We start from the raw sequence: 22,616 nt of genomic DNA, 5'->3' as shown, positions 1-22,616 counted from the left end.
TTCGTATTTGCGAAAAACACAGGACTCTGTTATAGTCATGTATGAAGCTAATTCTGTTTTTATATATGTCTCTATGTATACTTGTCACAAAGACGGCTGTAGTGGGGACGGCAGACCAGAAGAAACACACAGTATAGAAAGAGGAATTGATAAATGGATGCGCTGCTACACAGTTTATTATTACAAAATAAAACAGGACAAACCCTGGACACGGCACTGGCAGCCAAAACAATGAGACAAACAAAACGGACTAACAGTAAACAAAACACGGTGAGCAGATAATTTACTTCTATTATTAAGATCACAATTATTACCTCCGCCTCCTATCCCATTCTCCACTCACCGAATACCCAACCCCGAGTGGGTGAAAACATGTAGCTTTCATGCAGCTGTACCGAGACTCAATTGTTAATCAATCATTAAATTGGAGTCTCGGTATAACTGCACGAGAGTTAATAAAAGTGCAATTCCTCGTGCTCAGATAGTATTACTTTTTACTTGCACGTGAAGTGCTGTGCAATCCTCATGCCTAAATACACATTTTTAAACACACGTGAGACACAGACCCGTTTATATCCCGTGTACCAATACCTATACATCAACATTTAACACACCACACGCAACATATACAGAAAATACACACAGGGACGGGCACTTTGTCACAATGCTGTATTAGCAATAAAAAGTAAACGTTATTTTCACTGACAAGCTTCCCTGCCTGGTACACTATGCATTGCTTCATCAAAATGGACGGAAATGTCTTAATTGTGAAACATTTACAGGGGTGGGAATACAGGTTCTGCAGTGAGTCTGACTCACTGTTTACTTTGTGCTCAGTGTCCATCTGCCGCTTACTCATTTGCAAGAATTTTGAAGAGCTGTTTGTTTCCTTCTGTAGCAGAACAAATTCAAACCAATTTCAACTGGGACTTTGAAGAAGTCAGATACAAAGGATAAATACATTCATGTGCTAAACATGTAGAGAGTTGTTGGTGCTATTATTGATGCTACAGGTCACAGAAGATTAACGCAGTAAAAAAGGATGCATTGCAAACAAGTAGTTTAACCTTTCTTTTCTTTAATCCTGAAATGCATGTAACATTGTCATTGTTTTAACTCATGTTATCATATTTATTCTTGAATCGGGTAAACGTAATATACAAAATCAGCTCATCGGTTTATAATTTTAAATTGATACACAGATTCCAGATACCACCTAATACAAGTGTTTTCAAATGTAGATCACCCCCATCACCCATTACCAAACTGGAGCTAGGTGGCGTGGAATCAGTTTGTTTTTCTTGCGTGGTGCCAGTAGGGCCTACCCTCTTTCTGTTGAAGGTCGATTCCTCACTTCTGCAGATCATTCGCCTTAAAGGTGTAAGGGCTTGTTCAGTGACTGTAGGTTAGGTCTCTAAGGGCTTGTTCAATGACTGTAGGTTAGGTCTCTAATGTGCTGGTAGACACACATGTACTAAAGTTGAACTCGGGTTAACCAGTTACAGAAATATTCTAAAATGTATTCTCTCCCCTCTATTTTCAGGCCTTGCTTTTATAATTAAAACACACTTGTGAACCTGCCCTAACCGCTTTGGGTTTCTTAAAATCATCTACCTTTTTTCTCTCTTTTTGATCCTTGTTATTTGAATCCAAAATCATCATGCTTTACTGTATTTTAATCTAGGTTAACCGGTACGCCAATACAAGTTATGTGGTAAACTTTTTTTTATTATTCTTTTTTATTAGCTGTATTCAGAAATTCTCTCAAAAAGCTTTCCTTTTTCTTTCCCTGCCTGTACACAAAACTTTCATTTCTTAGCACTTGAAGATAATATGCAATATTTTATTTTATTTATTTATTTATTTTGTCTTCATAAGTAGATTATTTTAATCTATCTACAGCTTTGGTACCGTCGTTTGGTGTGGGTTTGTTCTGGCAGTGATTTCAGAGTATGCAATGTCCTTGTGGCTGCCACCCATATAATAGCTATTTAAGAAAATAACGATTTATTTAATTTCTTCATCTTTCCTGGCATTTTTTTAAGTGCAGATACCTGGTATTAGAGGCATTGCATAGTGTATGCTTTATTTTTTGTAGGAACCCATGACTCCTATTGCCTGCTGTGAGGATCACAGTGCAGGGCATAATGTATATCTATAAACTTCAAAACAATTTGAGCCAATTCAGGCTCTTCTTTTAAGTCTTATTTGTTATTTCATTTTTTAAGACCACCTCTAACGACTTGAGTGAATGAGAAATTAGGCATTCAGTGCTGTGTTGATTGTAAAGTTCCGATTCCTTTTATAATATAGGTCGTAGTATTTTTATATATATATATATATATATATATATATATATATATATATATATATATATATATATATATATAGTGGCTCTCAAAAGTATTTACCCCCCTTGGACTTTTCCACATTTTATTGTGTTACAACGTGGACTCAAAATGGATTTAATTAGGAGTTTTTGCCACTGATCAACACAAAGTCCATAATGTCAAAGTGAAAAATAAAATCTACAAATTGTTCTAAATTAATTGCAAATATAAAACAGAAAATAATCGATCCATAAGTATTCACCCCCTTTGCTATGACACACCTAAATAAGCTCTGGTGCAACCAATTGTTTTTAGAAGTCACATAATTAGTTGAATGGAGTCCACCTGTGTGAAAGTAAGGTATTTCACATAATTTCAGGTTAAATACACCTGTCTCTGGTTAGTACATTTCCTAACAAAAACTACATCATGAAGATGAAGGAACATTCAAAGCAAATCCGGAATAAGGTTCTTCAAAAGCACAAATCAGGGGTAGGATATAAGAACATTTCCAAGGCATTGAATATCACCCGGAGCACAGTAAAGTCCATTATTAAGAAATGGAGAGAATATGGCACAACCGTGAATCTGTCTAGAACAGGCCGTTCTCAAAAACCGAGTATCCGGGTGAGAAGGCACTAGTCAGGGAGGCCACCAAGAGGCCTATGGCAACTCTAAAGGATTTACAGTCTTCCACGGCTGAGCTGGGAGACACTGTGCATATGGCAACAATAGCCCTGGTGCTTCACAAAACCGGCCTTTATGGGAGACTGGCAAAAAGAAAGCCATTGTTGAAAAAAACTCGCATCAAATCTCAGCTAGAGTTTGCCAGAAGGCATGTGGGAGACTCTGAGACCAAGTGGAAGAAGATTCTATGGTCTGATGAGATGAAAATAGAGCTTTTTGGCCTCACTGCTAAACGTGATATATAAAGTAGGCCATTAATTTTTCCCCTGTTTTTTTCCCAATTTCAAATGGCCAATTGTATTTAGGCTCAGCCCATCGCTTCCACTCCTGCGTTGACTTGTCAGCGGCAAAGACAAACACGCTGTCCTGCAAAGCGTGTACCATCAGCGGACTGTTTCTTTTCACTCTGCAGGCCCGCCATGCCGCCTGACCAGAGCTACAGCGTCAAATGACAACGCAGCTTACAAGCAAACTCGCAGGCGCCCGGCCAGTCTATATGGGTCGCTGGAGCGCAGTGAGCCGAGGACACCCTGGCCAACACAGCACCGTTACCTGGCACGCTGCGAGGGTGCATGTTAACCACTAAGCACGAGAAACAGTCTCTCCTGCATTTGTGGTTTTCAGCTTTTAACCTCTTCTCATCAAACTGACAGGAATAATAAGAATCCGTAACGGCACAGCGGTGTATCACACAACACTGCCCCTTACATACATCGCTTGTTGATTTGCTTTATTTTCATTTGATTTTTGCAGGACTGTTTGAAGCAGGAAGAAATATTAAAATCATAAATACAAATTTGGACCACAAATTTTTTAAGCATCGTCTATAAGCAGAACTAAAATATAAGGAAACACATCCAAAATCTTTAACTTGCAATGGAATGTGTTTTTTTTTTTTTTGTTTTTTTTTTTTTTTTTTTTAATGAAAGTTGCTTTTGCTTGTTTGCTTTACGGTTTACTTGTGCGTTTGTAGACGGTCCCTAAATTGTGTCTCGGCCTGTTTCCTGGCCCTGTGTATTTCCTGGTGTACTCTGACTTGAAGCTTTGCTGATTGCTGGATAAATAGCTGGAAATGATCTTCTAAAACAGGGGCTATGATGTTTGTTAGCCGGACGCCTGCTCCTTTATTGGTGGTCATACTGATACATATATACACCGGTAAGATCTAAGTGTGTTCTGTATTGCTGATTCATTGCCTTAAGTTTCCTGGATTTACAATTTTGCTTTGCGAGTATGCCATTGAATTAGACTCCACGTCACAATATGGGTTACATTAAACAGTGATATGTCAACTACGAAACGTTTACAAAGACATATTTATTTGAACATACCAATACAATATAATTTATACTTTGTAGGCCTATACCTTGTGTGCATTAGTTGGTGTGTGAGGCTGTACAGAACTAACTGGATTGATACAATGAATCGTTAAAGTACGCATCTTTGCTTTTTGACGGTTGTTTTGAACAATGATATGTTCTTATTCATATTTCTTTATGTTAATTAATACACAATTTTTCTTATCTTTGGAGTTTCCCGATACTGTTGGTTTATTCTAAGGTGGCAATGTAGCAACATGTTACATAATGTATGAAAAAAACAACTGTGTGTTTCGCAAAGTCTGCGGCATATAAATTCCAGTACAGAACGCATGAAAGGTGATATGGTTTAGTAGAATATATATTGCTCTGCCTGAACTGCAGACTATATTTAATGTAATATACACCAAATCTGGTATGTACACTGGCAGTCATATTCATAAACATTTCTGCCACGCCAAGTTCGGACATTGGTTTGTAAAATGGAAAACAAAACAACAGCAAAAAAAATCTGCAAATCTTACAGATCGATCAAGACACGCAACACTGTTCTTTGTTAGTTTTCTATTTTAGTGAAGTACTGATCCTTAGGGCAGGTAGTACTCTAGCCAACCGAGGCACCTGCTCTGTGGAATTTTAATAATCATTTGCCTGCAAGAAACTATTTACAGCAACAATGTGCATATTCAGATAACTGTAAATTATCTGTAAATTTTTCTTACTGAGAAAAATACTATAGTTAGACTGTTTTTTTTTTTTGTTTGTTTTTTTTAAAAAAGATACTTTTTTAGAACTTCCATATCAAATTTTGTTAACTCTTGCCCCCTCAGAGTCATAGAGAATTTGGGCTGGAGGTGTTAAAGCTATAGATTTTTATTGTTACATATTGCATATAAATCAAAGTTGTTGTTTTTTTTTATTTAAAAAATAAAGTAGGTCTTTTGACTAGCTGCCACTGACAGAAAACATTAAATACATAAAGTTCCATTTTGGGGTGGAAAAAACGAATGCTAGTTGAATAGATACCGCTAAAAGTCAAAATGAAAAACCAAAGTCTACGTGTTTTGTCTTCTATTTGGGATCCTATTTTGGTGTTACGAGAAAGCCTTGTATTGAAAACTTTGTAGTGATCACCTTCCTGTGTGTTGCAGTGCATGTTCTACAAGTTATGACATTCGACTGTATGGTAGTTACACCTTGTGGATCTTGTCAGTTTACAGTAATTAATCGTCGCTTGTGCTGGATTTCGAGTACTCTGATCTCACATTTGCCCAAGTGCTGAAAGTATGGTTGGGTAGACCAACGGGCCACTGCCCAGGCACTTTTAAAACAGGGACTGGGGAAGGGGGAGGTGACTGACGGGCCTGCCCACGCACTTTTTTACTGTAAGAGCGAAAAAAAAAAAAAACTTAAAAAAATAAAATGCACGTAATCTCATCGATCTTCCAAAACACAATGACACAGAAGTCAAATACATCCACAAATTAAGCGTTTTAATAAATCCTATGCGGCAAACTTCATAATGCCATTCGTTCGGATTGATTATACCGGGTTCCGTACTACTAGGTCTGTCTGGGTGCAAGCGCGACATGTTGTTGAACTTCTTTATATTCGCGGGTGCTGGAAAGACAATACCATGTTTTCAAAAAGGGGTGTTTAACTCTCTGACAAATGTAGTGACTTTTATAGAAATATAATTTTTAAATGACCCGTAATCATCTTCTGTATCCAGAGTAGTGTTTTATTTAAATTTGATGCCAAATATACTATATGTGGACACATGCGTATTGTTTTCAGTTGTTAAAAACTCTTTTAAAACTGATTAGAAAAAAAATAGATCGGCTATTACCATTTAAACATGTGATATTGACAATCAGAATTATTAAACCCGTAATGCACAAAGTTGTTTTATTTAGAACAGCGAAAACACAACTGAATAAATTGCTCTACTGTTAATTAACGATAGCGAGTGAACACCTGTCTGTGTTTTAATGCTGAAAGTCACTACTGCTGTTCACATCTGACCCGCGATCTAAGTCATGTCAGGGTCATGTGACTTTTTGGTTTCTGGATGATAGCTATTGTCTTCACACTATGTACCCAGGAGTATTCCTGATGCTTTAGGTCAAGTATGATTGTGGGTTGAAAATGTAACTTTTTTTTTATTTTGTTTTTATACAGGGCTCATCTGATTTTTTTTCTTTCTTTTTTTCCCCATATTCTGTTGTTGTTTTGATTGTACTTCAAAGTGACTTGCAAGGAGTCCTATTTGCTTAATTTTTTTTCAGTTTTGATTGCCACATCTGTTTATTTAGGCTACTTGCCCAAACCAGTTCAGGGAAGTGAAATTAGCTGCTGTAGAAGAAAAGAAAAACTACAGTGTGTCTAAATTTAGTACAGTGTAACTACATACTTTAAAATAATGATTATGCAAATGGAGGGTTTACAGTATTGCTTTAAAATGAACAATGTATGTGTCTTTTTCTATATGTAGTTACAGCAAAGCTGCCACAACCACACAATGTAAAAGTCCATGGTGTGAACACTCGGTACATCTTGAAATGGGATTGGGAGTGGGACCAGCAGCAGGCTAACAAGAGCATCAGATTCACTGTTCAGTACTTACCGTAAGAGTTCTTGTTTGTTTGAAATGAAGGTTTTTATATTGTACATAAAAGCTGTAACCCCACACAGCAGGGAATTTGTAGTATAGTTTTTGGCTCCCATATGGACATATGCGTGAAAAGATTTTCGTTTACATATTACTTGCTGTATCAAGCAAAGTGTACATTCATAGGATTGATGCATTTACTTAAATGCCACAATTACTGGACAATATTTGTACAAATTACAGTACATGATTTTAATACAGTAGACCACTTGTTCAGGTTGATGTAGGGGATATGCATCTTAATTTTCTGGTTTCAGAGAATGTTTCATTGTGCTTTCTTCAATAACATAATGCCCCTCTGTTTTACAGTAGTTATATATATGAAATGAAAGGTAAAAGGGTATGGCGAATGGTGTGTGGCAAAATCCCAGGAACACAGTGTGACTTTTCAGAGAAGGTTAACTATTTTGGAATGTTCAATCTGCGCCTAAGAGCGAAAAGTGGACGGGAAACTTCCCCCTGGGTCAACATAGAGTTCTGTGCAGAGAAAGATGGTGAGACATGTTTTTAATCAACGTTCTTGAAATCAGATGTTTGATATGCCAACCAAGTTTCTGGTTTTATTGTTTGCTTTGCTATTGTTTGCTTTTCAAAAAAAACGGTGACATGTCTTGGCAACAATCTAGTGGCTTTTTTAATTCTTGTTATTTGTTACAGCTGACCTGGGTCCTCCATCCAAAGTCGGAGTCATATCCAAAAATGGAATGCTGGAAGTTAACATAGCCGATCCAATGGCTTCTGAAAACAAGTCGATGCGCGAGCTCCAGAAAATTAAGTTTTTGATAGTTTATTGGAAAAATACATCTGGTGCAAAGGTATGTTCTGTAAATGGCTGTTTTGCCTTTGCTTTTTAACTACTTTCTGTGCTCCACTGGGTTGCATATCCCTGTCAATATATATTGTATGTGTATGTACATATGTCACAATGAAGAGTTTTATATCTAAATCTGTAGAGCACCACCAATTCAGAGGACTTGGTATCTCTGGAGGCGCCTGTCTGTATCTTTATGCACATGAGCATGCTACCTTGTAACAGGAGAGCCATGTGAGTGTATGCTTTTGCTGCTGAGTGACTGGCAGGAGCTGGAGAAGGAGGTTAGGGTTAGGGTGACAGGTAGGAGCTGGAGAAGGAGGATGGAGCTTGATACACCCCCTCAGGTTCACCAGTTTTATTTACATAGATATGTTGGCACAGCTCATGTGACACTGTCAACAACAGTAGCGCACCAATACACTCATTCTTATTAGTACACAAATAAACAAACACTGACCTGCCTACACATGCGGCTGTCGGCGGTTTCGGCTTCTTCTGGAGGCTTCAGTCCCGGTTAACCCTCATAGCAATCTGAGCATTTCAGTAAGATGCTTGGGTAGTGTGGATGGTCCTAATCCTGACCTCTTTGTACCTCGTGCCCCACTGGGACACACCTACCTGCTGATTAGACTGCACAGCTGGTGATGATACCCAGCAGGCAGGCTCTCCCAGGAATGTCAGGTATTTAATTAATGATTTACAATAATTACACACTGTTTAAAACACATGTATACACAAAAAAACCCTCTTCATGTGCAGGGCTCTTACCCTGCCACGCACCCATTTCTACATTGATCTTCAGAATCACTAATCCTATTGTGATGAAACTTGGTTACAAATATTACTAATACTCACAGACTGGTAATATAGAGTAGCTTTTGTATGTACGCAGAGTCAGGCTACTTTTCATATTAGAAACAAAGTGTAAGTCTTCAAAAGATGTGATTTATGAACAAAAACAAACTAAAGCAAGATGTACTGTATCCACAGCTTAAACACCAGTTAAATTCAAAATTAATTCAAGTCTACAAAGATTTAGCATTAGTGTTGTGAGTTAAAGATCCATTTGGTAGGGTTAGTTCCTCACAGTGATTATTTGTTTTTTGAGACCGTATACCTTGAACTTTGAAAGAAAAAAAGGGAACAAATTATTTCAAAATATATATTTTAACAAAATGTAAATGTTTTTATTTTTTTGCAGAACGTAAGCCTTATTGAAGAGAAAAATGTGGCTATACTTACAGATCTTGAACCCTGGACAGTGTACTGTGTGCAGGTTCAGTCCCTTAGTGATTATTATGAAAAGAAAAGCCTTTTCAGCCCTGTCTTATGCGCCCAAACAACAGATGATGGTAAGATCTACATGACGTTATGCAACAGATGCATAGCATGGTTGCAGCTAGATTAGAGAAAAGCAAAGAATTAAAGATCTTCGATAGTGGGAAAAGGGAACATTTGATTATTAATTAGTCGTTTAGTAGACTCTTTTATCCAAAGCAACAGATAGACAAGGGTGAACAATGCACGGGATATAAATGTGTCTGTGTAGCACGAGTGATTTAAAATGTATAGTTGCATTTAGGCCACAGGGATTGCATAATCACTTTACGTGCAGATAAAGTGTGTGAGCACAGGACTACGCAAATTAGCTCACATGCTGGGATTCAAGTTAGTAATTAATTGGTAATTAAATCCTGGCACAACAGTGTGTATATATATATATATATATATATATATATATATATATATATATATATATATATATATATATATGAGAGAGAGAGAGAGAGAGAGAGAGAGAGAGACACGCACATTTTACTCACTCTGGGTTGTGTGTTCAGGGCGAAGGCACGGGATAGAGTGAGGAGGTAAAGAAAATAACTGCTACAAGTGCTGGAAGTATCAGCACCATACTTGTTTTGTGTTTAGTGTTTGTGCTCTGTTTGATAGTGTCTGTTCGTTTTGTTTGTCTTTTATTTTGGCTTCAAGTGCCGTGCTCTGTTTTGTTTAACCTTTTATATTCTGTGTGTTAATAAAACACTGAGCACCGCAGCTGTCTCAATTTTCACCCGCCAGTACTGTCTGTGTACTCCTTTCTGGTCTGACGTCACCCTACAGCCAGCCTGTTCACAGTCAAACACAGTGAGTCAGTGGCTGAGCCGAAATTTGAACTTTTTGAATTATTATTATTATTTTTTTTAACCACTGGACCACCAAGCTAAGATGATCAATTAACTTTAGCAGCATTGACTACTTATAAAGTCTTCCTCTTCCTTGAGTCTTAAAGTCTCCCTCCAGTAAAATAGAGTTCTGTTTTCCAGTGGCAATACCCAGTTCAGAGTCTAATGAAAACCCTTTTCCAACAGATGTCATAGAGCAGTGCAGCACTGGGTAGTGGAAGTGTACTGTGGCTTTGCAGTCCAGCATCCCTTACTGTGCACTGACTCTTTGTGTATTTTCTCTTTACAGGCCAAACTCCATTGTGGTTGATCTTCTTAATCTTCTTTTTGACACTGGCGTTGAGCTTTGGAGGTACTCTGCTCTGCTCCTTCATTGTGTTCCAGACCTACAGAGTTATCAAATACACGTTCTTCCCTTTCTACCAGCTTCCTGCCAACATACAAGAGGTAACTGGTCACATCATGCAGCTGAAATAAGCACTGTGAACTACTGGCAGAAAGCTTGCCAATTTGATATTATAGAGTATTAGGTTATAGACATTCTCAAACAATGATGAAATAAAGGGAGGAACTAATTCTTCTTGTATTATAAATACAAATAATGTATTATACATTTTTACTATCTTGTTCTGAATGTGACTTCACTTTGACAGTATTTCTGGTTTACTGTAGAATGGTGCAAATCACATCACATGTGAAAGAGAACAGTGAGCAACTCTTAGTAGGGCTGGACGTAATTGATTGGGTGCCACTAAAGCTGTCTTTTCTCATCCCTCAGTGTCTGAATGAGTTCACCCCGAGGGCCCAGTACCTTGTGCTGCTTTCAAAAGACAAAGAGATGGAGCTTTGCTGTGAGAAGGTGGACATTGTTTCCGAAGTGACCCATGAACACTCTCTCGTTAGTGAGAGGGCTTTGGAGATGGACCCTGTCAATCACTGCCGGCAAAATAGCGGGGACTCTGGAGTTTACTCCAGTGCGAACAGCTCTGCTGGAGAGGAATGAGGTCGTTGTGGACAGTTTTTCGAAAAAAGACAATGAAGGGTTACCCCAGGAATAATAGCACACATACAAATAGTGGCCAAAAATGATTGCACAATTTATTTTATTTGTCTTTTTTTTTAATAAACAGAAAGTATGTGCTGGCTTATACTGCTGTTGAGGTACACCCAGGCAAATCCACACTTATTCAAACCTGCAGTACTTGTAAAGTGGACTGAGAACTTCATAGATTCCTTTTTATGTCAGGTATAATGTCAGTTACCCCCCCCCCCCCCCCCCCCCCCCCCCCCCCCCCCCAGCACTTTTTGGTTTGTGAAATTCTCATACAGTACTTTTATATATTTTGTTGCAATGTGCAGTTTATATGTATGTAAAATGTATATAGCATGTAAATACTATATATAAAAATGTACAGAAGTCCCCAATAATTACATAATTGTACAGTAGATCTTGGAATTACAATGCTTCGACTTAGGACGCACGGCACTTATGACTTGCATTATTACCCTGCTTTGACTTTACAATATCGGTACGGCATTTACGACATGGCGAGACCCGAGCCGTGCGTCATGTGCGCATGCTCTGTGTCGGAACTGCAGTTTCTGTCGTGGTTGCCCTGACTTAGTCTAGTGTTTTTTTTTTTGTTTTTGTTTTTTTATGCATGTAACTGTTTTGGTTTTCTTTTTTCTTTTTTTAAATGTATTTGCCGTTAACAATGACTGATAAGAGCAACTGACTCAAAACGAAACCTTAACTTCAGGTGATCATATTTCCTGCTCAGCATACCACATACACACACTGAAGACGTCTTTGAAAAGCCTCGAGTCTGTACTTTTAAACAAGCCAAGTTGGTGTTTGAGTAATATGCGCGTAATTACCGGGCTGAGTGTAAAGATTTAAATACGTATTTGCATGAGTCCAATATAACGGGTTATTTTTGTAAAACTATATTATCTGGCTGAAGAGTCAAGAAAGTAACAACGATTTATAACGTTCCTATGGGAAAATGTGCTTCAACTTACAATGCGACTTTCAGGAGCCAATTGTGTCGTACGCGTGAGAACTGCCTGTTTATGCATTTTCTGTTTGACAAATTTCTTATGTATGTTGCATTTTAGTTGTATTGCACACAGATAATGTGCACATACAGCACATCAACTCTTTTGGAATATTTATGTGTGCTATATAGAGTATGATTGTTTAATGTAGTAGGTGCTTTAAAGATTAAGACTGATTGGTAGCATCAGGCATACAGTAAAGTTCTCATAAATATACACACACTCATGAGAGGTGTGAGTTTGCAAACCCATCACCACTGCAATTGCTAATACCTTATAAACCATTTCAGCTTGTAAATTTGTGTTTTCAGTGTTTAGGAAACTCTTCAGGCAAAATTTATTAACACCCTTCACTTTGACCTGTGACCTAAGTTTTCTTCTGTGGCAGAATAGCATTGTGGCCTCAGATGTTATCGGCAGGAAAGGAGACAGAGACAGGGAAGCAACAGTTTTAGTGCTGTGGCATACGTTTATTAACAAAAATAAAGCAAAACAGGAACAAACAAAATGGCATGGAGGCCAAAATAAAAGGTTAAACAAAACACAATTACCTTTTGCGCAAATTTTTCTTTCAAAACACAGGTCAAACTCTCTACCCAAACAAAGGATTTTGCTTCATTTATATACATATGGCCATTCTCAGCGAAATCCACGGCTTACCACTCATCAGCGACCTCTGTGGACGATACGGCGCCTGTCGCTCTGCAGTGGAGCCTCCAGATCTGTGTTGTCCACAGGGTTGGTGGCCTCGCTGTGGGTCTGCACTGCGAAAAATGACAGATTGGCAGGAGCACGTTTCGGAGGACGCGCGCTCCAGCCTCCGATCCCCGACTCGGCGGGGGGAGACGGTGGGGGGGTTGCGAGCGGTGAGCCGAGGATACAGATAATAATTGGGCATACTACATTGTGGAGAAAACCGGGGTAAAAAATTGACTAAATTAGACGACTAAAAAAAAAAAAAAAGAAAAAGACACAAGCCTGTTATATACGGATGCGCTCCATGCAAAGGAGCTGGCCGGGTCTTTTGTTTAAATGGACAGGACATGAAATTATTTAGAGAAAGCTCTAAATAATGTTTAGTTATCTCTAAAGAGGAAGGTATTTTTAGGTATCTTAAATTATTTACAGATATCTCTAAATGAACAGTACGTCATTTTAAGATATCTTAAATTTAATTTCAGATGTCTTTAAATGATTTTAAGGTATTTCAAACTGTATTTTAGATATCTTAAAAATGATTTAGAGATATCTTTAAATGGAGCTCTCTAAATGGCTGAGATACCTCTGAATGATAATTCGGCTTGCCATAATTGAACTAATTTAGTCAGTACTCCAGTTGGGAGTTAGGTTTTGTGTTAGTTTTGTGTAACTAATAGAAGTGTGCAAAAGCGCTAAAATATACCTTACAGACTCAGAGTTTTATGGCACACCCACACGAAACGGTGATAAAGCCCTGGGCCATTCGTGACACAAAGGGGCTTTTCCACACTATATCGACTGAATTCGTGTGTTATGTGATTCCGATTGCATCCAGCACACTGTCATCTCGGATAATTATGGAAACATATTTAGTAAAAATTAACTAAGAATAAACAGACTATGGAACAGCAGAGAATTTGCCTGCAAGTTACCCATAATCACAGGGTGTGCCTAGATGAACTTGTGTTCTTTCAGCTGCAACAGCTATGTTATGAGCCTTAATGCTGGAAGGTCTGAATTGTGCCTGCAGTTCTGATATTGGTCGAAACATATTTCCTTCTTAAAGTCGTCTCTTAAAACGGTGCATTTCAGAAAAGTCATTTGTAGACACTCCCTAAATCTGCCAGTTTTCTGTGGTTTCCGCAACACCAGACAATTTGTAAAGCTGAGGCTGCGTTGTCTGGGGGATGTGTAGACCATGGACTTTCTGAATCCTTGAAGAAAATGATAGTTGTGCAGATGTTTTTACTCCTGGATCTACTCATTATGACAAAAGTACACAAAGGTAAGGGCAAAAGGGAAATCGTTGTTCTGGTAATGTGACAAAGCTCCTTCTCATATACAGTATAGCACACACAAAGGCGGACTTGCAAGTACACTACAAGAAGTCGAGAGACAAAATAGTCAGGGTTTATGAGAAAGAAGCGTAACAGCAGATATGCGCAGAAAAGCGCATACTTTATTTTGTTGTTGTCGTCAATAATAATAATAATAATAATAATAATAATAATAATAATAATAATAATAATAATAATAATAATTTGACGTTCACTCCATTATTATGCAAAGCATTTATTGATAACAAGGGACACACTAGGTACAAATGAGGGAGCCGGAGATTCAAACTTGAAACTGTTTGTTCTTGCTTCTTGTACCTTTTACTTTACTGTATAATAAATGACGATAACGAAACTTGAAACGAACGGCTCTGAAGTATTGACTTTTATTACATTGCTTTTCACAATTGTTATTCATTAACACAATCTTTTCACATATTTGAGGAGATTAGTTTTTTACAGATTTTTTTTTTTTAAAACACGTTGGGTGGAGTAAGAATACACAACACTTATGTCATTATCTGATTAGTGTACAGTACTTGACTATCTGTATATAGCACATTAAATCTCAACAGTAACAACAATTCAAACGTTTCAAAACTGCACGTTTAGATTAAACAGAAAGCCGTTGTTAATGTAAAGAAGACCTTGAAAATCATGTTTGATAAATGTTAAACATGGTTCCCATCAGAAGTAAAACTTACTTAAAACTGAGTTAAATACAGTAACACGTTCTGGGCTGGCTCATTCTTAGACTCTGGGCTCTATTCTCAGGACTCAACGCACCTTTCATTTTCCCCACATTCATCTGCGTACAAATGTCATAAATGACATATCTAGAGAAATATACCAATCAAATATATTTATCTTGCATGACAAGGCATTTTGACGTGTGTTACAATAGTGTTACACATCTGAATGACTGCTTGCTGTGTGCAGTATTTTAAAGCATTAGTGCAAGTTCAAAGCACACCATTTTTAAGCGGTAGTTTTTGTTTTAAGGTTTGGTTTGCCAACCTAGATTTTTTGATTCACTTGTTTTAAGAACCCAACACTATGTTTACATATGTATCTTATCCTTATTTTTTAGTAACAGGAGAGCTGCCTTTTCCACAGAACATAAGAGTCAAGGCTGTGAACACCCAGTTCATCTTGGAATGGGACTGGGACCCACAACAATATGACGAGACAGTCAGCTTTACCATGGAGTATATTTTGTAAGGCATTTTGCTTTCTTTGTTTTTACTAAGAAGCTGGTCTACTTTCTGCTGGTGTTCTGAATGGTTTTTTTCTCCCTTTTTTTTTCTTTTTTTTTTTTTACAGTGCATATCAGAAAAGTTTAAAAGGATATTCCAGTAATCGTGTGTGTTACAGGATCCCACAGACCCAGTGTGACTTCACTTACCAGGATATTAATTATTTTGGAGAATACTACCTGCGCCTGAGAGCAGAAAGCAAAAATATAACTTCCAAGTGGAAAGAGATAAAGTTCTGCCCCGAGGAACATTGTAAGAGTTACCTTTAAACTTATATATGGTAATCAGCGCCATAATCAGAGCTGGCATTCTACCGAACTATAGCTGCAGTATTTATATGACTTCTTGGTATTTACTATTCAACCTGCAAATCTATGTTAAAGGGCAAACCAACAGAAAAGGAAGGAATCTTTGCTACTTTACCATGATTTATTGCATAAGCACCAGCATTGATGATGCAAAAAAAAACAAAAAACAACCGAAAACAGGATCTTGGTGTCCTCATAGCTAGTTAGGACCATGATTGTAATTATTTATTGTTATTTAAAGATAAGGACTGTTTTAGGAAAATAACACAAGCTGTAGCAGACATGTATTTTCATTTCAAGACATGGTATATATTACAGCTTTAGGTTAAAAAAAGTTCTAATTTAGATGCCTTTTTTTTGTGAAATAAGTTATACATGCACTTCCTAGGTCATTTTACCTCAACATTTTATTCTGGTTCATAGCTTGTCAGCCAGTCAATCGGGGAAGCAGCTGATTGGTTATTGACAGAAAAAAAGTAATTGAAGGGGTGGGGACAAAGCAAGGGCGACGCTATCGGAAATATTTCTTTAATCAATTCCATATAATGAATGAAAGTGCATAGCAGCTACAATCACTTTAACCAAAGAACAATAGTCCCTAATAATAATTCCTTAAACAGTTTTGTGAAGAGAGCCCATGACAATCAAATATTACTGGAAACTACACATGCAAACGAAACTCCAGTCTTCACAAACAGGGTGTTTGTTCTGTTGTTGGGAGAACCCCTATGAACTACTGTACCCTTAGCAAATGAGGCTAAGATATTACTCATTGTTCCACAGTGGGAACTAAGGGAAGAAACAAATCTGAAATAGACACTGTAAATTTAACCCAAGTTATTAAAATGTGCACAGTGAGTCAGACAGGGTAGGAGAAATGGAAGCACTGTAATTTTTTTTTTATTAATAAATGCACACAGTAGAATAGTTTACTGTAGCTGTATTAGCTAAAACTGTAAAACTACACTGGGGAAAATGGTTTGCTTACAGGTCTTGGTAGGCCATACTGTATGAGCACTTATACACAAAAGATGTTGGGCACCACAGTAGCTCAGAGCGATTTGTGTGAGTTGCAGGGTAAAATGCAGAGATTAGACACAAACAACAGCTGTCATGCTTCAAAAGCCATGGTCTTTGCAACTGTCCAATACCTAGGTGGATGAGGACTTTTAAACGTATATCCCAGGGGTATACCCCACAACACAACCGTTTACCCTGGATGGGACCTCAAAATGCCTTTATACCACTTGGTGCACATTGAGGAATATCACAATAGGTTATGGGGATAAAACAGTAATACAATTAGGAGCGTTCAAGAAGAAATTACATGGTGTATGATTATAACATGTATGTGTTAAATGTGTTACAAACAGATGCTTTGTTTATTTGAAATGGAATAATGTCCAATGTTAGAATATGTATTATTATTATTATTATTATTATTATTATTACTCACTTTTTACATTTCAGCTGCCTTGGGGCCTCCTTCTAAAGTCAATATTGAATCCAGTAATGGAGTTCTGAAAGTGAACATAACTGATCCAATGACCCATAAGAATGAGTCAATGCGAAGTCTAATGAAAATTTCCTTCTTGATAGTTTACTGGAAAAACACCTCCACAGCCAAGGTAGGTCCTGCATAGTGCATTGCTGTTCCGCCATCACTTATTGTAATTCTGTTTTGCTTTGTGCAGTCTGCTGCATTTTTCCAGTTTGCCAGGTTTACTTTTATACGTGCTATATATGTATATTTTTAAAATGGATGGACTTTGTTATGTGTATAAGCCTGCCTACCCTTTATTATCCTATTATGAAATAAGTTTAGTTATGAACTATATTAATTATGAACTACATTTTTTGGTCTAAAAAACAGACACAAAGAAGTTGTAAAATGTTACATTTTTTGATGTAACTTTTGACATAACAATTTTAATAAGTTTACAGAGTTCGGTACTGGTGCCATTATCTAATGTACATAAACATAAAACAATATATGACCTGTTTTCATTTTGTATTTCTTATGTTCTAATAGGATATTAAAATAATATTGAGGTTACATTGCACACTTAGCACATATACACGCCACAGCAACGTTTTTGAAGTATGTGATGAGTCAAAGGGATTTCGGTCTGTGATTCAGCCTCCCGACAGTAGATGGCATCAAACCAACTCGGGACTTCCCTTACCAAGATCTCGTGACCATGGCAAAAGTCATCTTTTGAGGGGCGGCACCTTGGTGAGGGGCGGAAGTACGAGTATGTAATGTCCCGCCTCTGTAGTCAGTGGAACACCAATCCCCAACTGACAAGTGTCCTTATCCTTCACTTGACTGCAGTGGCTGGAATTTACATACTCGTACTTCCGCCCCTCACCAAGGTGCCGCCCCTCATAAAGATGACTTTCACCATGGTCACGAGATCTTGGTAAGGGAAGTCCCGAGTTGGTTTGATGCCATCTTCTGTCGGGAGGCTGAATCACAGACCGAAATCCCTTTGAGTCATCACAAGGTCCTTGCCAGTTTCGGCTGTACTGACGCAGCTGACATGGACCCATCTTGCACACCTGAAACACTGCACCTGAAAAATACAAAAAAAGGAAACTGAAAGGTTTTGCTGTGTGCTTTCTTTACTATATATAAGTGCCATTTAAGTGAGTCCCACTAGAAAATTATACATGTTTGTGAAGAGGTGAAGACAATTATGGTCACTTTCCTAATTTAAAAAAAAAAAAAAAAAAAAAAAAAAAAAATCTATTAAATATTGTATTTATGAATATGTATTTAAGGTACCAAATCACACTAGAACCACTAGAACTACTTCAGATCCACAGCGCACCACAAAGCAGATTAAAATCACTATTTAGACTGTCATGGAAGAAAACAATCCCCAAGTTTAAAAATAAGATACCAATTTAGAACAATACAGCCCAGCACCTGGACTGATTGTGCTTCATAAGTAACACAAAACTTTCTAATCGGTGAGGAAAACATCCAGCAATCACACAAGTTTTATAAAAAAAAAAAACATACCTGTGAATAATGAAGGGATTGTATTTTACTTACTTAATTGAGTGATCTGAGCCACTTAGTTTGAGTGTGGTAACCATTGAGTAGTTTTTTTTAGGAATGTTTTTTTTTCAGGTACTTATATAAACAGCTGCAATATTTTCCAATCTAAAAAAGTTATGATATTATTAATACATAAACAGTCGCAGAAATTAAAGTATCTTACCTTGTAAAACTTTTTCGTCTCTTGGTTGGGTTGGGTAGCTATTTGTGGCACAGTAAATGTGTTGAGCATGCACAGTTCCCAAAGGAAGCAAAAAATGGTAGTATTGAATCTATGTAATGTGTATTACTGCTATGTATTGTACAATCACAGTTCACAGCACTTTACCAATCAATGAATCTTAATCTTTAGAGCACCTGCTAAGTTAAACAATCATATAAAACACACAGATAGTCACACTAACTGTTTGCAATACCACTGAATTGCAATACACATAAAATATATTTGTCAGGTATGAAATGCATATAAAATTATGTAACTGGTTACTTCTGTACACTTTTATCTACAGTGTTTACATGCTATATACATTTTACATACATAGAGAGTTCACATTGTAACAAAATATATAAAAGTACCATATGCGAATTTCACAAACATAAACACACTTGGGTTTAAAAATTCAAAATGAACGGGACATTTATAACACCATTTCTGTTATTATCACTGTCTGCTTCATATCAGTCACATTTATCAGACATTATATTCACTGTTAAGGATTTTTTAAAACTTTTCCATGACTTTTTTTTTTACTTAAAAAAAAATAAAAATGAAACAGGAAGATTGGACAGTTTAAAAATCAAACATTGGTATTGAGGGTTTGACTGTATTATCACTGCCATTAACTCCTGAGTTATTGACAGAATATTTTTAAGTCTGTTTATATGCATAAAGTACAGTTTGCTATTCATTATGTGTTTTTTACAGAATCGGACCCTTACGATCAACAATGCAGAAACTTTACTTACTGGCCTTGAACCCTGGACTCTGTACTGTCTGCAGATCCAGGCCTTCAATGAACACTTTAAAAAGAGAAGTCAATTCACTGAAGCTGTGTGCCAGCTAACAACCTGCAAAGACGATGGTAGGAATTCTGTCAAAATGTTCTGAGAGAGGCCTTATTTTTATTCTATATGCAGGAAAATCCCAGAGCGACAGGGCCACATTTGTGGCATGAAAGTAATATAAAGTACACTACAGTAGTTAAAGTTTAGGCCCTCCTGTAAATGTAGTCATCAATGTGCTTTACTGTTTTATTAATAGAGGAATGTTTTTCAATAACAGGCCTAACTCCAGTCTGGATGGTCCTGCTCATCTTCTTCTCTTCAGTAGCACTGCTTCTGTTCTGTTCCTATGGTGTACATGTGATCTACAAAGTGATCAAATATAGCTGCTTCCCACAGCTTCCAGACAGCATGCAGGTATGCCCACTCTACCACACCACTCCACACAGCTGCTGCTGTTTTTCCCCAAAATGATCCTGTTTGCTGGCCTCAGTGCGTAGTTGCTAACAAGCCTGTTCTTAGAAACATAGACAGAACGTTACAGGATCATTGGGCTATTTGCTATTTGTTAACTCCTTTGGACAATCGCCACAGCCCAGGGCTAGACTGGTTTAGTTCTGAAATTCTTTAATTCAGAAGCACAAGGAAGCGATTATTGTGGAAAGCCGAAAACAGATTTCTGTTGACAAGAAAGAGAAGAAATGCAGTTCATTGTATCTGTCTAGATGACAGCGAAAAGGCTGTCTGGGCGAAGCATGCGGTAATGTTTTTTTTATTTTACATTTATTTTCCCTCTTCTTGTCCCAGCTGTATGAGACAACCCCCAACCTCCAGTACACTGATGTGCTCTTGAAGGAGGCCGAGATGGAGCTGTGCTGTGAGATGGTGAGTGTCATGCTCATTGAACCTTCACCCCCTATCGAGCCAGCATCAGCCAGCATCAGGCACGACCACCAAAATAGCGCAGACTCAGGGGTCTACTCGAGTGAGGAGGGCTCTGGGGGAGCTCAGGCTACATAGCCAACACCTGAAGCAACTGCAGAGAAATTCGATTTCAGCAGGTCAGCTGCTACAAGAGGAACTGGAAAAGAAGACCCTTCTTCAGAACAACATACCTGTACCATGCTGCCTGCAGACAGTCACACACTGGCATAATAGTTAATAAAGTAAGAAGCCGATTAAGAGCCACATTCAGTTAAAATACACCACTTAATTATCTAACAATTAGACTATTAATTATCTAACAATTACTTAGTAACTGCTATGTAATAATGGCCAAACAGTGTCTTTTTCTATAACTTTTTTTGTTTAATCAAACTCTTATACTTAATATAAATCTAGTACCAACCCCTGTGGAAAAGGGTATAACTTACTGTAAACAGAAGGAACAACTTAACCTGTTATTTTGTGCATCAGAAAGTCTACGTGAACTAACATCTGCATACTTATTAATTAACTTTTGTTAATTAATCAATCAATCAATCTTTATTTTATATAGCGCCTTTCATAGTGGACCACAATCACAAAGCGCTTTACAAGAAGCAGTAACAAGAAAATCCACAATACTTTAAACACAGAGAAATGCATAATACATGCTATACAGTATAAAAAAAAAAGCATAATACATTAAATACAGTGGAAAGTGCATAATACATGAAATAGTAACAGCAACACAGCAGCCAATATCAGATATCAGGCTTAAAGAGCATGGAAAGCAAGCGTACAGGTGGGTCTTGAGAGTTGATTAAAAGCGAGCGATGGTGGGAGCATCACGAACCAAAGCTGGGAGAGAGTTCCAAAGAGTCAGAACCATGAAGCTAAATGAGCGTTCTTCAAGAGTGGTGCACTTTTGCTTGAGGATAACAAGCAGGTAAGTCGGAGGACCTCAGCTTGTGGGCAGGGAGATAGTGGGTCAGCAGGTTGAGGAGGTACTCGGGACCTGTATGATGAAGGGCATTGTAGGTGAGCAGGAGAGTTTTGAACATAATAACAGGTAGCCAGTGCAGCTGAGCAAGACGGGGGTGTTGTGACCATGTTTTTTACATCTGTTAAGAATCCTGGCAGTGGCATTCTGAACTAGCTGCAGTCGGTTTATGGTTCGTGCCAGGAGACCGCCATATAGAGAGTTGCAGTAGTTCAATCGAGAGGAGACACATACATTACAAAGTATGTCCATATCCGGAAGGGAAAGTTAGGGATGGACTTTGGAAATGTTGCAAAGATGGTACAAGGAAGATTTGACCACGGAGGAGGTATGGGCATCAGAGGAGATGTTGTTGTCAAGAAGTACACCAAGGCTTCGTACTGTGGGGTAAGGCAGCAGCAGACAGTTTCTGAGGTTCAGGGCAGTTATATTTAGATAAAGGACTTTTTTTTTTTTTAAAGCACAAGAAGCACAAACTATTCATTCATTCTAATACCAGATGTTTGGACAATTAATGTGTACTCTACAGTGTGAAGATACAGTGTGAAGATACAGCCTTATTTCTGGGTGGATATGCACAATCTGAGACGGTCAAGCATATGGTACTCAATGAATGGCCATGGAATGACCCTATGATATTACATTCCAGATGCTGCCTGGCATTTATCATGTGCCTAGCGCACATTCTGACATTTCATTAGGGTAAAATATGTACTGTATGCACTTCCACAATAAAAGGCTCAATCACTTTATAAAAATGACCGATATTCTGATATCAGTTTTCAACTGGGGCCAATGTATCTGGATAAGACAGGCGGCACCAGCCGTGTAAACCTATAGTGATGGCCATGTAGCTCTGATCTGGGAATACTGTTGAAGCATAGTTCAGCTGTAAGCAGAGACTGGAATAGAAAATGCAGGAATCAGTGACTTTATGTGTGGAGCGTACTCAAATAAACCAAAC

General features: G+C 37.8%; 2 protein-coding genes across 2 annotated transcripts; both read left to right on the top strand.

Moving 5' to 3' along the window:
* Nucleotides 1-4,009: 4,009 nt before the first annotated feature.
* Nucleotides 4,010-11,237, top strand: LOC121320778 (interferon alpha/beta receptor 1a-like). Its single transcript, XM_041259404.1, has 7 exons — nucleotides 4,010-4,175; nucleotides 6,831-6,963; nucleotides 7,317-7,501; nucleotides 7,665-7,822; nucleotides 9,023-9,173; nucleotides 10,291-10,448; nucleotides 10,780-11,237. The coding sequence occupies exons 1-7, from the start codon at nucleotides 4,112-4,114 to the stop codon at nucleotides 11,002-11,004; spliced, it is 1,074 nt and encodes a 357-aa protein (XP_041115338.1). The 5' UTR covers nucleotides 4,010-4,111; the 3' UTR covers nucleotides 11,005-11,237.
* A 2,583-nt stretch (nucleotides 11,238-13,820) lies between these two features.
* On the top strand, nucleotides 13,821-21,265 carry LOC121320777 (interferon alpha/beta receptor 1a-like). The gene is made up of 7 exons (XM_041259402.1): nucleotides 13,821-14,043; nucleotides 15,186-15,312; nucleotides 15,419-15,603; nucleotides 17,130-17,287; nucleotides 19,652-19,808; nucleotides 20,009-20,145; nucleotides 20,536-21,265. The coding sequence occupies exons 1-7, from the start codon at nucleotides 13,983-13,985 to the stop codon at nucleotides 20,746-20,748; spliced, it is 1,038 nt and encodes a 345-aa protein (XP_041115336.1). The 5' UTR covers nucleotides 13,821-13,982; the 3' UTR covers nucleotides 20,749-21,265.
* Nucleotides 21,266-22,616: the final 1,351 nt, after the last annotated feature.

This window comes from Polyodon spathula, chromosome 9 (genome assembly GCF_017654505.1).
Source record: "Polyodon spathula isolate WHYD16114869_AA chromosome 9, ASM1765450v1, whole genome shotgun sequence".
Classification (NCBI taxonomy): domain Eukaryota; kingdom Metazoa; phylum Chordata; class Actinopteri; order Acipenseriformes; family Polyodontidae; genus Polyodon; species Polyodon spathula.
Note: the sequence above shows the minus strand (reverse complement) of the source record. Positions and strands in the feature narration are given on the sequence as shown.

Bases quoted from the DNA above. Each gene is read 5' to 3' on its own strand.
- LOC121320778 (XM_041259404.1), top strand. From the start codon at position 4,112: ATGATGTTTGTTAGCCGGACGCCTGCTCCTTTATTGGTGGTCATACTG. The intron at 7,502-7,664 runs GTGAGACATGTT...TATTTGTTACAG, and splicing joins GTTCTGTGCAGAGAAAGATG to CTGACCTGGGTCCTCCATCC. The intron at 7,823-9,022 runs GTATGTTCTGTA...ATTTTTTTGCAG, and splicing joins AAAATACATCTGGTGCAAAG to AACGTAAGCCTTATTGAAGA.
- LOC121320777 (XM_041259402.1), top strand. From the start codon at position 13,983: ATGATAGTTGTGCAGATGTTTTTACTCCTGGATCTACTCATTATGACA. The intron at 15,313-15,418 runs GTAAGGCATTTT...TTTTTTTTACAG, and splicing joins TTTACCATGGAGTATATTTT to TGCATATCAGAAAAGTTTAA. The intron at 20,146-20,535 runs GTATGCCCACTC...TTCTTGTCCCAG, and splicing joins AGCTTCCAGACAGCATGCAG to CTGTATGAGACAACCCCCAA.